Below are 16,061 nucleotides of genomic sequence, written 5' to 3' on the forward strand. Positions count from 1 at the left end.
TACTACCATTTTTGACACAGTTGTTAAACGGTTCACTGCAGCTGTTGAGTGAAGCAATTGGTCGTTAAATGAATCCAGCTTCTCCCATTGACTTTGCTGGTCAGAAGCCAGCTGGGTAGGTCATAAATGGCGATCACGGGACTCTGGGACACTGCAGCTGCGTGCCTGGCTGAGGAATTCTGGGAGTTGAAGTCCACCAGTCATAAAAGGGCCAAGTTTGAAGACCCCCTGGGCTAAATGAATAGTTGTAAGTCGAGAATTATCTGTAATCGTTGTTTTTTTTCTTTGAGTCTCCTCTTCCGTGTTAAGCTCTAAAAAAACCTCATTTTGAAACAGGGTCCTACAGGCTAACATGATGTTTTCCCACAGTTTTGGAACAGCATTTAAAAATGTTGTGTGGAGACTCCGAAGCAGTTGGCAGAACGTGCTGTAAAATCGCCACATTCCACTGCTCTCTTCTTGTCCCTACCAAGGGGAGTTGGTTTGGCTTTCCAGTTGTCTGTGTAGCGTAGACATAAGCGGGTGAGGCTTCAATTATATAGCTGAGGCTCCTATCTTGATTTTGGTTTTGGATGGCCTGTCTGTGGACTCCACTGATCCAGAGTAAAGTAGTCCTGAAGATGCCTGTTTTCCTTAACACAATCTTTGAAATTTGTCAAGGAAGGTTTGCATGCTCACCATTTCGTCTTTTAAGATGGATGCCAAACAGCATTTTTAAAATTATAGAATACTCTGCTTCCTATCCCAGATGCCTTTGAAAGCACCTTCTTGGCTCAAGCTAACTCCAACGCCGTTTCCTCTACAAGAACGGTACCCAGATCAGCTTCACAGACAGGTAAAAAGAAATCAGAGTATTCTTTTTAAGATCAGATGTGCATGTTATTAAGAACATCTTTTTTTGGGGGGGAGATCTGGTACGGAGGAAATTTATCTGGGTTAGCCCCATGAAATGGACTGGAACTCGTTTACACAAGAAGAAGCCTTAGCTTCTTAAATGTGCTCTCAGCACTTGACTGGGGTTTGTGCCAGAAGCCTCCAGATTGACTGAAGCATGACAATCATTTTTATTTCCTATTGACCACCTAAACTCTTTTTTTCTACCATCGACTTCCGTCGTGTTCTATTGATCCTTTTTTTTCATCCCCAGTTTGAAAATCATAAACTCTTCAGAGTGTTGATTTATCTATGTTGCTTCATGAGTCCAGTTGATTCCTGGTGACGTCATGAATAGAGTGCAGTTTTCTTGGCAACGCGGTTGAAATAGTTTGCTGTTGTCTTCTTCTGGGATGTTTTTTCCTAACTTCCCAGCCTCTGGGGTTCTCTAAGGTCTCCCATGAAAATATTGACAACTGGCTAAACCCAAGAAAGTTCAAGCAGCGGTTGTCATTTTTAGAATACACCTCATGCATTGCTGATATTCTCATTGTGCTGTCAACGATTATAAGACGCCAGTGGCTCGTGTCCTACCACCATGAGCCAGAGTGAGCTCCCATCACTTGCCTCAGCTTCTGCCAACCTAGCAGTTTGAAAGCATGTAAATGCAAGTAGATTAATAGGTACCACTTCAGTGGGAAGATAACAACGTTCCGTGTTTCACCGTACGCTTTGTGCTACAGAATGATGTCATGCTAGTCACATGACTGCGGAAATGTCTGAACGGTGCTGGCTCGATGGCTTAAAGAAAGGGAGATGAGAACTGACCCCTAAAGTTGGCTATGACTAGTAGAATAAAACCCACAACGACACCTTTGTGTTTTGTCACGATTATCCCTTTCAGAAGAAATACCTATTTTGATTCAGGCACAATGGCCTTCAATAAGGTGATGTTCTCCAGGTGTGTTTAACTGCCTGACTGAGCCAATACAGGATAGGACACAATTCCACTTTTAATTCATCTCCTCTTCCAAAAATTCCTAAATATTATACGTCACATGTTTTAGAAGCTGGCTGACAATTAACTGTCTAACTTTGATGGACCGGCGTTGTTGTTTTTTTAGAAAAAAAAACAATCTTCTAAACAAAAGCAACAAATTAGCACTATATAAGATCTCTTAAGTTCTCTATTATTTTTAAAGCGAAGAGCCTATTATGATATTTACCTTGCTATAATTTTGTTCTGCATCTTTCCTTTTCTTGCGTTCACCTTTCCTGTCTTTTAGTTCTTAGTTCAAATAATCTTATAATTTGATGGGTAGAAATGAAACAGGTAATTAAAATGTGATGTAAATTGTGGGAAGGTTTATATAGAATATATTTCAATGGGTTGTTTGAAAAAAGTGAATTTATCATTGGCGGAAAATGAACAGAGTATGTTCCCTTTTAATAAACTGGGAAACCTTTTGTCACCTCAAGTCCTTCTGCCAATAGGAATTGTCTCCAAAGTTCTCCGCCAATTTGTATTCTAATGTTTTTTGACATCTTTATCAAGAGAAAGATTCAGCTGGCTTCTTTTCCTTGAACCATGAATAAACTTATTCTGCCACCTATATAATCTGTGAAGAAAAGGATCTGTATCGTTCACCAAAATAGCTGCTAAATCAATCTAGAAATAGTGCCTCTTGTTAACAATATTACTCTGGCAATAGGCCATTTGAATTTTTTGTAAGTGCAACTGAGTCATAGCTTTCCTCCCACGAAACTGATATAATTTTGTGCTCCCCTGATTCCACAAGTAAGCCTTGAGAAAGACATCGTCACTTTGGGTGCTTTTGTGCAAATGAGTGTGCAGACTAAGAATGCTGTGATTCAAAATATTGGTTGCTGGCAATCAACACACAGCATACCATGTCAACAAACACGGCCTTCTTTTGCAGGGCCCCTAGGCTGTACGATACACTTCCTAATCCTCTCCACCCATTGTTTGGAAAGATCGCAAAAAAAACAGATCTTCCACTGAGATACTAATTTCCCTTATATCAGTATTATAATTGAAGATTGGGTTAATTGATATTTTGTAGTGTATGGTGATTAAGGCATGAAAGCTGGCTGAGTGACTTTGGGCAAATCACCAGGAGACTGGGAGTTCTAGTCCCACCTTAGGCATGAAAGCTGGCTGGGTAACTTTGGGTCAATCATCAGGAAACTGAGAGTTCTAGTCCCACCTTTGGCATGTAAGCCAGCTGGGTGACTTTAGGCCAGTCACTTTCTCTCAGCCCAACATGGTTATTTTGGGAGGAGGAGGAACGAGTATCATATATTATATTTTAAGTTGCTTATAAAGTAATAAAGGCAGGATTAAAAAAAAAATCAAATAAATAAACCTACCTTGGTTGTGGAAGAAACAGGTTAGAAATTAAGTCAGTCAATCAATTATTGAAAAACAGGTGAAAAGCAAAAATAAAATAAAATAAATCTCCACTTGGAAAGACGTTTCCCTTCCTTTTATGATAGAAAATGCCTTATCCTCTAGGTTCACCCCTTCCTGATTTGCATGGATAGAAGCTCTCATTTTTCAATTGTTGGGTTTAAAGCCTTGTGCATCACCCCGAGTCACTGTTGCGACACGGGCAACCATATGAATTATTTCAGTAAAGAAAGAATCAAATTACTTTTATCAATGAATGTGTATATTATTAAGCACCACTAGAGTCAGAGGAAAAGGGACGCGGTGGCTCAGTGGGTTAGGACGCTGAGCTTGTCGATCAGAAGGTCGGCAGTCTGGCGGGTCAAATCCCGAGTGCCGCATAACAGAGTGAGCTCCTGTTACTCGTCCCAGCTTCTGCCAACCTAGCAGTTCGAAAGCACATAAAAAATGCAAGTAGAAAAATAGGGACCACTACGGTGGGAAGGTAACAGCGTTCCGTGCGCCTTTGGCATCTAGTCATGCCGGCCACATGACCACGGAGATGTCCTCGGACATGTGCTGGCTCTTCGGCTTTGAAACGGAGATGAGCCCCTAGACCGGCCCCTAGAGTTGGAAACGACTAGCACGCATGTGCGGGGGAACCTTTAGCTTTAATTTTAGAGTCGGAGGAGAAAGTTGGCTAATCTCGTTCATCAAGAACGGAAGAAATTAAAACAAGGATGTAGCCAGACGTAGGCACTAAGGCTGAGCAGCACAGAAACTCCAGCAGCAACCCAGGAAGCTCTGAGCAACAGAAGGCATGCAATACTGATTTGGGGAATTGAATTTGGGGCTGCTATTATTATTATTATTATTATTATTATTATTATTATTATTATTATTATTATTATTATTATTATTATTATTATTTTACCAGACTCCTTCTATCTTATCTAAAACAACAGGAGCTAATGCCAACTGCTGCGTTTTGTTTTTTAATGAAGGTTGGCCTAGGAGACAGATGCCATCGCTAGATACATTTGAAGACTTCGAAGCCATTCCGTCCAGCACTGAGGACCTCTCAAACTCTTCAGACCTGGAGGAAGACAGCCACCCTTCTAATGTAGGTAACATCCTTCTGACCTTCATGCAAGATCTAGACCAGGGCTCTTCAAACTTGGCAACTTGAAGACTTGTGGACTTCAACTCCCAGAATGGCTGGCTGAGGAATTCTGGGAGTTGAAGTCCACAAGTCTTCAAGTTGCCAAGTTTCGAGACCCCAGATCTAGACATGTCAGAAAAACTAGTTCTGCACACTCATTGCTACAGGCCTGTTTCCAAGATTGTTGTGTACTGGGTTCTTTGCAGCAAGAGGAGACGAGGCGAGAGAGTTCAGGTAGGAACATGCTTTATTGAATGCAGGAACTGAACTGCTAACCAAGGCTTCTAAGCTGAAGCCAGCTGGCTCAGGAATTCTGGGAGTCGAAGTCCACAAGTCATAAAAGAGCCAAGTTTGCCTAACCCTGGACTAGTCACTAGAAAACCTCCAAGGTCCCTTCCAACTATTCTGTTCATTGCTGTACCAAATATTGTAGAATGTAGATTGTTTATATTTATAATATTTTTATACTTCCCTTCTATTTTTCTAGGATGACTTCTATTAATGAACATTTGCAGTGCATCAGTAAAATACCACTGGCTACTTTTGGGAATAATTATCTGTGGCTTGCTTTTATTCAATTTTAGGGATCAAATCTATACCGAGTAGAAGGAAGTTTTGACACCTGTTTCCCGGACTCCCTCACTTTAGAGGAGGGAGATCTAGTGGAGTTTATTCAAGAAGGAGAGAATGGACAATGGTAAGTAAATGATATACCTGCTCATAGAATTTTTAAATCATAATTACAGAGGGGAAAAATACTTTCCTCTAGGTTCTTGGCTGAATCTTGAAAAAAACACAAATTGAAAGAGAAGGCAGGCAGGCAGGATTATTTTATCTGGAAGAAAAAATTCTTTAATGATATTAGATGAATTTGTAATGGATTTTGGACGTGTCTCTGAGCATTTCCCAACCTCTGATTGCTTTCCGCAACAAGTATTTTTATGCGGACTAACTTTATAATCCTATATTAACTCAGAAGGATTGCATGATATATACTAGTGGTGGCGAACCTATGGCACGTGTGCCAGAGGTGGCACTCAGAGCCCTCTCTGTGGGCACGTGCACCGCCGCTGCTGCCAGCAACTTGCACAGGTCCATTAGGCCACCACCGCCACCCGGAGCAGCAGCCCCACCCAGCACAAAGGAGGCAAAGCAGGCGGCTAGCAAGCTCGAGTAGAGGTGGTAGAACACGCCCACCACCAGCAAGCCAAAGGCCACTCCGAGCAGGGAAAGCCAGATCCCCATCGGCGCCATGGCCCCCCAGTCCCAGCTAGGATTGCGTGCCTCCCCCCATCTATGCTGGTCCTCCTGCCCACTGCCCCACCTGCCAGAGACCCCCTAGATCTCCCCAAACCCTGCCCAGCCCCCACAGGCATCCCCCCATGAGCAACATTGAGGTGGCCATGCCCACCCCAGCCGCGCCCACCCAGTCTGCCGTGACAACCGCAACCATGCCCACCCAGTGTGCCACACCCCCATGCCTCCCCTGAGGACACCACAATGCTGATGCGGCCTTGGCACTTTGCGATAAATAAGTGGGTTTGGGGCTGTGGTTTGGGCACTCGGTCTCTAAAAGGTTTGCCATCACTGCTATATACAGTACCAGCAATGGATGACATGTGAAAAAAGGGAAATTAATTTTTTTTCCTCTAAACTCAGGTTAGTAAAGAAGCTAGTTTCGGAAAAAACAGACTGGATACCTTCCAGTTTGTTACAACCAGCAGAAGCTGAAGCCAACAGCACTTGTAGAATCAGCAATTCAGGTAACCCATAGGAAAGTTTGAAAAGCTTTATATTTCTTATTTGATTGTGCGCACTTGACTTCCTACGCAGTAAAAAAAATCTGGCATATTGTTTCTTGGGGAAGACAGAACATTGGTGAACTGGACTATTCTTATCATATTAATGTGCTCATTATCCCCAAACTGAGGGGACGCAGATAGGCACCTCAAATTAACAAACCAGTAGCAACATCAGTAAGCCACAGAGCTTTCTTCGTTCATCCTCATCCAGGCCCCCCTCAACAAAATTGCTTTTTGAAGCCAAATCCAAAATCTTACGTGTCTTGCCATCTTCACTCAGTAATCTATTGTTTTCAAATTCTACCTTCCAAGTTAATAGGCCTAAAATGTCTTTCAGTCATGCTTTTTGGAGAAGTAAATAATGTCGGTAGACCTTTACTAATCATGAAGAACAAGTAAAGAGTTAAGAAAGGAGGGTGCAGAACTCTTCAGTTGCAGGTGAGATAAGCATGAGAGGGAAGAAAGAGGCAATGGGATGGAATATTAATGAAAAATGCAAGTTTCTACAGGTAGTCCTCGACTTACAACCATTCATTTAGTGAAACGAACAGCACTGAAAAAGGTGACTTATGACCATTTCCCACCCTTATGACCTTTGCAGCAAGCCCACGGCCATGTGATCAAAATTCAGAATGCTTGGCAACAGGTTCATATTTATGACTCTTGCAGTGTCCTGGGATCATGTGATCCCCTTTTGTGACCTTCTACAAAATCAGTGGGGAAGCTAGAGTCGCTAGACAGCTGTGTTACCAACTTAACAGCTGCAGTGATGCACTGAACAAATTTGACAAGAAAGGTCCTAAAATGGGGCAAGGCCCACTTAACAACTTGTCTCACTTAGCCACATACATTTGGGGCTCAATTTGTGGTTTGTAAGTCAAGGACTACCTGTATTGTGAGCGTCTTTCAGTTGAAGAAGAGTTTCAAGGTTGTGTTGGTGGCTGATTACCAAGAAGGAATCTCTGGCAGAAAAGTGACACCTGGGACAGCTTCCACATAGGTATCATGTCACCCCTCATCCTTCTCTTCATTAAACTACACATACCCAATTCCAGCAACCGTTCCCTATATGTTTTAGCCTCCAGTCCCCTAATCATCTTTGTTGCTCTTCTCTGTACCCTTTCTAGAGTCTCAACATCTTTTTTACATCATGGTGACCAAAACTGGATGCAGTATTCCAGGTGTGGCCTTACCAAAGCATTGTAAAGTGGTATTAGTACTTCACTTGATCTTGATTCTATCCCTCTGTTAATGCAGCCTAGCACTGTGTTGGCTTTTTTGGCAGCTGCAGCACACTGCTGGCTCATATTGAAGTGATTGTCCACTAGGACTCCGAGTTCCCTCTCACAGTTGCTACTACCTTGCTCAATAGTAAGAAGAGACTGGACAGCCATTTGTCTGAAATGGTATAGGGTTTCCTGCCTTAGCAGGGGGTTGGACTAGATGACCTCCAAGGTCCCTTCCAACTTCTTCTTCTTCTTCTTCTTCTTCTTCTTCTTATTATTATTATTATTATTATTATTATTATTATTATTATTATTATTATTATTATAAATTAAATCAGCATTATTGATACTGTTGGTGCATTCCCTTTTCAGATGTCTACAGCGATACTCACAGCTCTGCGTCCACAAACTCAGATATGAAGGTGGGGGAGCTGAACAGAAGCTTAACAGCTGGACAAAAAGCTGGAAGCTGAACAGACCAGAAAGCATCTCCTCAGGGATCAGTCTTCTCTGTTTACCTGCAGATGCTGGACCAAATTGCCTTTTCCCAAAGCTCCGGATTTCACAATTTAATATTTTGTCAACGTGAAACAGATTAAAAGAAAATTTAAAAAAAAAGAAGTCTTGCCGAGCTAGTAAATTTCAAAATAAGTTAAACTTCAAAGATGTCCGAGTTACCTTATTATTCAGCAAAACACACCCATTGTATGCTTCTTCTTCTTTTTTGTTTGTTGGTTTGTGCACTGCATTTCTGAAGGTCGAAATTAGCCTAAATGAAATGGACAACAACAGATCGTTATACACCCGCAGCCTCGGGTCGGAGTGCTGGATTCTTGAAACTCAGATCACCAAGGATCCTCAAGATGATGCTGTGTCGGGCAAGAATGCCTTGTGTTCCTTCGCCAATTTGGATCAGCTGCTCAGCCAGCTTTCCGTGGCTCAATCTAACTTACGTGGCTATTATTTCAAGACAATCAGAAACAGGGCAGGGCCCAAAAGAGGAAGCTGAGCAACGATGAAGAAAAGTGCAATTCCTGAATCTGAGCCAAAGGTTACACTTTTGCACCAACAGCGAAAGGTGTAACTCGCTTTGGGTTACGTGTAATCTTTTTTGTCTACAGGGTGTTTTGGATGCTAACCGGAAGCAAATAAGTAGCTTGAAACTCAAAAAGGGGAGGAGGAGGAAAGGGCTTTCATGAAGGCAATTATGGGATGTGGCATCAACAAGGCAGCTTTGTCCCCTCCAGAGGTTTTGCATCCAATGCTGAGAGTTCTGTCTAATGCTGCATTTCAGTGTTTTACACTTGTGTAGAATGCATTTGGGCATTTTCTTATGCTGGGCTCTGGGTTAGAATACAGAGTTTCTTCCCCACCCCATCCTACCCCAATATTTAATGCATCCCATGTAATGTTTCCCCTCCCCCACCCCCAACATTGAGGTACTTGCAAAGGGAATGATTGCCAAGGAGAATATGTTGTCTTTTGAAAGTTACTTGTCATATTTCAGAAGGGAAAAAAGCATTGCAGCCCTCTGAACAATATCATGAGTTGCCATAGGCATACAATGAAATCAGCCTGGTCCAGTTTAAAGCTTCAGAGGCTGTCATCCTGCTTGAAGAATACAGAACAATAGAGTTGCAAGGGGCCTTGGAGGTCTTCTAGTCCAACCCCTATAGAAGACTCTATCCAGTGTTTCTCAGTCTTGGCTGGCTGTGGAATTCTGGGAGTTGAAGTCCACATGTCTTCAAGCAGCCAAGGTTGAGAAACATTAGGGGTGGGCAACCTTGGCTCTTTTATGACTCGTGGACTTCAACTCCCAGAATTCCTGAGCCACTGAATTCTGGGAGTTAAAGTCCACGAGTCATAAAAGAGCCAATGTTGCCTACCCCTCCATTCTGGACAAACAGCTGTCCGACCTCTTCTTGAAAACCTCCAGTTTTTAATTTAAACTCTAGGCCAGGGGTCTTCAAACTAGGCCATTTTATGACTGGCTGAGGAATTCTGGGAGTTGAAGTCCACAAGTCATGAAAGGGCCAAGTTTGAAGACCCCTGCTCTAGGCATTGCAGTTTGCAGGATCCAAAGCACGTGTCAGCACCAGAGGGAGGACATTACATGTGAAAGTGTTTTTGCGTGAAGACTTCAGTTTGATGGCCAAGGGGAAAATCAGGTTCTACAAATCAGCTAGTAGGGTCATGATCCAAACATTTTTTTTTAAACATAGGAGTGGGGTGACTTGAGTGCTATATAAAAGTCTGGTCAATCAAGAGAAATCTAAAGATTCTTATCCAATCTTGGAATGTGGCAACACCACATAAGTTGCATTTCTAGGCTCTTAGCAACGGCCCAAGTGATGCGCCTTTCAGATTGCATGCCTCTTGATAGGTTTGGCTGATTGTGGAATCCCGCCATAAAAGCTCAAAAATTTTCCTGGAATAATGCTTTGTCCTGCAAGGCTAGGCTGAAATGTTACGCCATTTTCCTGCTAACAGAATAACAGAGTTGGAAGGGACCATGGAGGTCTTCTAGTCCGACCCCCTGCTCAAGTAGGAAACCCTATACCGTTTCAGACAAATGGTTGTCCAATTTCTTCTTAAAATTTTCCAATGTGGAGCACCCATAACTTCTGGAGGCAACTCATTCCACTGATTAACTGTTCTCACTGTAAGGAAATTTCTCCTAGGTTGCTTCCCTCTTTGATAAATTTCTCAGTCGCTCATGCCCTAATCACCTCATAAGTTGATTATTACAATGTGCTCTACGTGGGGCTGCCCTTGAAGACTACTGACTACCCCATAGCTGCTGCCCTTCAGAATAACAGAGATGGAAGGGACCTTGGAGGTCTTCTAGTCCAATCCTCTGCTTGAGCAGGAAGCCTTATACCATTTTAGACCAATAGTTGTCCAATCTCTTCTTAAAGAGCACTCACAACTTCTGCAGGCAGGTCATTCCACAGATTGATTGTCCTCAGTGTCAGGAAATTTCTCCTTAGTGCTTGGTTGGGTCTGTCCTTGATTACATCCATTGCTTCTTGTCCTGCTTTCAGGTGCTTTGGAGAATAGGTTGACCCCCCCCTCTGCTAAATTTAGTTTAAGGCAGTGGTCCTCAAACCCTTCAGCTCATCGACCCCTTCATGAAGTTTATGATCATTTATCAATCCCCAAATATTTATTATATGAAAACAATGAATACAACTTTAATTAGTAGTGCTACAAATAATAATAATAATAATAGCTACTACATAAGCAATTCCCTGGATAGTTCCATCAACCTTTGGAGGTCAATACTGACCACTTTGGAACCTTGGTTTAGGGCAGGGATGTCCAACTTGTTAACTTTAAGACCTGAGGCCTTCAACTAGAATTCCTCAGCCAGTCACGTTGCTGCAGGAATTCTGGGAGTTGAAGTTCACAGGTCGTAAAGGGGCCATATTTGCCTACTCCTGGGCTAGTACAGGGAAGCCTTGCTAATGCTTGCCTGGTGCAAGGGCTCATGGGATACCAGATGTACTCCAGGAACACCTGGAGAAGGAAGGTGGGGACTTCGTCTTCCTAAAGTGGGTGCTGGAGACAGAGAAGCTGAGAAATACTAGCTGGGCAATTCTGTGAGTTGAAGTCTACAAGTCTTAAAAGTTGCCAAGGTTGGACAACTCTTTTTTAGGAGTTTTAAGATCCAGATGGTCACTGGTATTTCCTTCAAGCAAACAGCCAAACAGTATGAGACAAGAATGTCGTCTTGTGATATATACTGGTTCTTTAAACCAGGGGTCTCCAACGCTTGGCAACTTTAAGACTTGTGGACTTCAACTCCCAGAATTCCTCAGCGAACTATGCTGGCTGAGGAATTCTGGGATTTGAAGTCCACAAGTCTTAAAGTTGCCAAGGTTGGAGACTCCTGCCTTAAATCAGGCATGTATGATAAGACTTGTAATGATAGATTGTAACTTTAAAGCAGTGCTTGTCAACCTCAACAACTTTAAGACAACTCAGCAAGCAGGGGAATTCTGGGAGTTGGAGTCCACCCATCTTAAACCTGCTGAGGTTGACAAACACTGATCTAAACAATGGGAATTCCCATTGGGGTGTCTTTCAATTTCTGATCTGCTTTCCCAACTACTACACCCATTGATCAGGATTCACACCGACAACAATCTTGAGGCATGTGAAAAGAAAGAAAGAAAAAAAAAGATTGCCTGCATCACAATTTGGCAAGAGAAGCCTGTGTGCAAATGCCTGGTTTTCTGTCTGTTTCTATTTGTAAGAGGATGCCTGTTACACACATTCCAGGGCCCTTTTGTTTTTCCTGGATCAGGAGACTTGTCATATTGTTTTTTGTGTGTTTTTTTTAAAAAAAACCCTTATACTGCCCACTTTTTGTGACATGATTAGGAGGTTTTAAATTTGCAAAAATTGGCAATGAAATGCAGTTGAAGTCGGTGTTCAATACAGGGCATATTTCTGCCCTTACAGAAGACGGTGTTCAGACACAATGGGTAGATTTACGTACAACAGACTCTGGCACCTTCTAGCTAGATTTGCATTACAATCCCTAGCTTTCCCTTTCTTTCCTTGAAGACAATGAACAGCTCGGAAAAACATCTGGGGATTAGAAAGACACCACACTATAGGTAATCCTCTACTTCAGGGGTCTTCAAACTTGGCCCTTTTATGACTCGTGGACTTCAACTCCCAGAATTCCTCAGCCAGGCACGCTGGCTGAGGAATTCTGGGAGTTGAAGTCCACGAGTCACAAAAGGGTCAAATTTGAAGACCCCTGCTCTACTTACAACCATGTGTTTAGCAGCCATTCAAAGTTACAACAGTATTGAAAAATGTTACTTCTGACCGGGCCTCACACTTATGACCATTGCAACATCCCCACATCACATGGTCAAAATTCGGGTGCTAGGCAAACTGTATATATATATTTATAATAGTTGTAGCATCCTGGAATCACTTAAAGTCAATAAGGGAAGCCGGATTAATTTAACAACTGCGTGATTCCCTTAGCAAGTGCAGTGATTCACTTAAGAACCATGGGAAAAACATGGTAAAATCGGGGCATGACTCACTGAACAACCACCCTGGTTACCAATGAAACCTCTAGTTCCAATTATGGTCAAAAGCTGAGAACTACCCATATTTAAAATCCTCATCTATACTGCGAGGGTTAGTCCCACCCAGAGCTGCTAAATTCTGCTGCTAAAACTCCTTCTGCAAATGTTATTTTCGGGGGCCTTCTGCAGGAAAGGAAGGATTTGTTAAAAAAAAGAAAGCTCAAGATGGCGGCCATGGCCCCCTAATCAAAGCCCCACCCCCTTTTTATAAATATCACATAAAAGGGGCGGGGCTTTGGTTGCATCCTCTGGATGGCCACCCTCTTGAGTTGGTTATCTCTCCTCTGCAGATGCCCTTGATTACATGGCCCAGGATTTGTAATTTTTAAATTTGTTTTCCACGTTGAAGATAATGTTATTTGTGGTTCATCATTGCTGGAAGAGAGGCAGGGAAATTCTGCTTTCTTCTCTCATTTCTTGTATCAGGACCGAATGTATGAATGTACTTCGAAAATGTGTGTTTGTGTGAAGCTGAACTTTCTGTAAATAGACCATTACAAACTGTGTCAAACCACTCCTTGTTTTGACTTTCTAAGAATTATAAATACCATGTTACAAAATGCCTTGTGATCTTTTTCCTTACTTTTAAGTGTGACATGAAGCTAAGATCAATCCATCTGGGAAGATAAAATCAAAACATAAAGAAGCAAAGGAGATTGGTGTTAATCAACCGAATCCATTGTTTCTTTTTCCCCCCTTTTGTTAAACGCAACAGCAAGATTATTGGGAGGGTAGGAAGGTACCTTGCCCTTTTGCCCATTTTTGAAAGAAAAATCTTTCTGAAAGTTAACTTTGATTGGGAGGAGCCTATCTAACAAAAATTATGTAAACACCGCTGTCATTATGAAAACATGACAGCGACAGAGTTCCGAAGGAGCTGGCAGATGTCTCAGAACCGTTGCGCCACATCTTTTAAAAATCCTGGAGCACCGGGGAAATACGTGGGGATTGGAAAAGGGCTAATGTGGTTCCCATCTTCAAGAAAGGAAGAAAAAAAACAGACTGAGAAGATACAGACCGATCAGTTTAACATCAATGCCTGGGAAGATCCTAGAAAAGATAATCAAAAAACAGATCTGCGAACAACTAGAAGCAAACAAAGTTATACCTAATAGCCAACATGAGTTTGTCAAAAACAGATCATGCCAAACCAATCTTATTTCATTCTTCAATAAAGTGACTAAACTGGTAGACCAGCGAAATGCTGTGGACGTAGTATACTTAGATTTCAGTAAAGTTGACCACAACCTACTCCTTGGTAAGCTAGAAAAAGGTGGTATAGACAACATCACCACCAGATGGATCTGTAGCTGGCTGGCAAACCGTACTCACCGAGTAGTCCTCAATGGTACTACATCCCTACATGGAGACAAGTAAGCAGTGGGTACCACAAGGTTCTGTCTTAGGCCCAGTACTCTTCAATATATTCATAAATGACTTAAATGAGGGAATTGAAGGGGGAACTCATCAAATTTGTAGATGACACCAAACTGACAGGAGTAGCCAATACCCCAGAAGACAAACTCAGGATCTAAAAAGATCTCGACAACTTGGAACAATGGGACCTATCCACACCTGGAATACTGCAGCCAATTTTGGTCACCATATCAAGGTTGACTCAGCCTTCCATCCTTCCGAGGTAGGTAAAATGAGGACCCAGATTGTTGGGGGCAATTAAGCTGACTTTGTAATAATGCCGCTTGGGGTGTGTGTGAAAGCCCTAATAAGCAGGCATATACATAGAATGAAGGCTACTGCTAAGCTTGTAAGCCGTCCTGAGTCTTCGGAGAAGGGCGGGATATACCGGTAAATGGAATTAAAATAAATAAAATAAATAAATAAATATCACAAAAAAGATGTTGAGTTTGGGGGAAAAATTCAGAGAAGAGCAGCTAAGATGATCAAAAGGCCTGGAGGCTAAAACATACAAAGAACAGCTGCAGGAATTGGGTATGTCTAGTTTAATGAAGAGAAGGACAAGGGGTGACGTGATAGCAGTGTTCCAATATCTCAGGGGCTGCCCCAAAGAAGAGGGAGTCAAGCTATTCTCCAAAGCACCTGAAGGCAGGACAAGAAGCAACGGATGGAAACTGATCAGAGAGAGAAGCAACCTGGAATTAAGAAGAAGCTTCCTGATAGTGAGGACAATCAACCAGTGGAACAGCTTGCCTCCAGAAATCGTGGGCGCTCCATCACTGGAGATTTTCAAGAAGAGGCTAGCTAGACAGTCATTTGTCTGAGATGGTATAGGTTGTCCTGCTTGAGCAGGGGGGTGGACTAGAAGACCTCCGAGGTTCCTTCTAGCTCTATTCTATTTGATCCTATTGCAGTTTAGCATGCAAAATTATTATTATTATTATTTATTATTATTATTATTAATTTAATTTCTATACCGCCTTTCTCCCAAAGGACTCAGGGCGGTGTACAGGGCAATAAAAATACAATAAAAATACAATATACAAAAGTTAAAAATAAGATTAAATAGAACTAGCCCATTACAATAAATAATTAAAAATACTAAATTAGTCGGAGGTATGCTATGATCCAGTGTTCTGCCAAGTGTTAGGGCAGTGATCAGATGCCCAGGCAATTGGTTAGACAATGAACTTTCCAATAATTAAGGGGATTTTAAGCTTTATTAGTTCTAGTAAATAGATTAAAAAGCAAAACATTTAAAACATATACGCAAACAAGATGATATCCAAATTTCATACAAGATGTCAGGAGCTCCTTAATAACAACAGCAGAGATACCCCGAAGGAGGTCAGTTTCCACAAACCCAGGGCTAGGTTCTGTGCAGAAGATCCCAATAATCAACAATAACCCTGCAGTTTTATCAAAACTTGACAGAATGACTTCTTGCCCCTGCTTTTATAGTCACAGGACTGCAAGATTTGACTCTTGACTGGGTAGCATGTGATAATGGGATGGGGACTTAAGGTGTGAGATTTTCACAGGTTTGCAGCTACAAAGATATTTCCTCTTTATTCAACAAGCAAAAGTGAAAAACAAGCAGGTCAGTTTAGAATTTGACCTATAAAGCCAGTGTCTCTTTCAACCTTGGGAACTTTTAAGTAGTGTGAACTTCAACTTCCAGAATTCCCCAGCCAGTGTGGCTGACTAAGGAATTCTGGGAGTTGAAGTCCACAAACCTTAAAGTGCCCAAGGTTGAGAAACACTGTTTTAAATGTTTCTTAACAGGAAGGAGAAATAAAAATTGCCATTAATCTCCTTGCAATACCAATGGTGTTTGGCATTGCCACTACATCAATCCATTTAAAAAAGATAATTTTAGTTACTGAAGAATCATATCAGAACCCAAAGCAGGCCACTAGATCAGAATTACATTACTAACCATTATCTTCTTGAGTAAGATACTGTATGTAACTCCAATAGTATAAACTCACATTAGTCCTTTCTAATTGTCCAGTCAATAAAACTCAGAACATATTTATTATGGCTTTTTTATTATGT

General features: G+C 41.9%; 2 protein-coding genes across 2 annotated transcripts in view; one reads left to right on the forward strand and one right to left on the reverse strand.

Moving 5' to 3' along the window:
• Positions 1 to 8,423, forward strand: part of MCF2L2 (MCF.2 cell line derived transforming sequence-like 2) — a gene marked incomplete at its 5' end in the record, with an annotated part of 216,523 nt that extends 208,100 nt beyond the window's left edge. Inside the window, 5 exons of the mRNA XM_083363877.1 lie at positions 749 to 835; positions 4,288 to 4,406; positions 5,030 to 5,142; positions 6,105 to 6,208; positions 7,846 to 8,423. Of these exons, the coding sequence (XP_083220003.1) occupies positions 749 to 835; positions 4,288 to 4,406; positions 5,030 to 5,142; positions 6,105 to 6,208; positions 7,846 to 7,946 (524 nt within the window). The 3' untranslated portion in view covers positions 7,947 to 8,423. The remainder of the gene's footprint in view (positions 1 to 748; positions 836 to 4,287; positions 4,407 to 5,029; positions 5,143 to 6,104; positions 6,209 to 7,845) is intronic.
• Positions 1 to 16,061, reverse strand: part of ATP11B (ATPase phospholipid transporting 11B (putative)) — a 412,741-nt gene that overhangs the window by 203,165 nt on the left and 193,515 nt on the right. The gene's annotated exons all lie outside the window — the stretch shown is intronic.

Source organism: Vipera ursinii, assembly GCF_947247035.1.
Source record: "Vipera ursinii genome assembly, chromosome: 5".
Lineage (NCBI taxonomy): Eukaryota > Metazoa > Chordata > Lepidosauria > Squamata > Viperidae > Vipera > Vipera ursinii.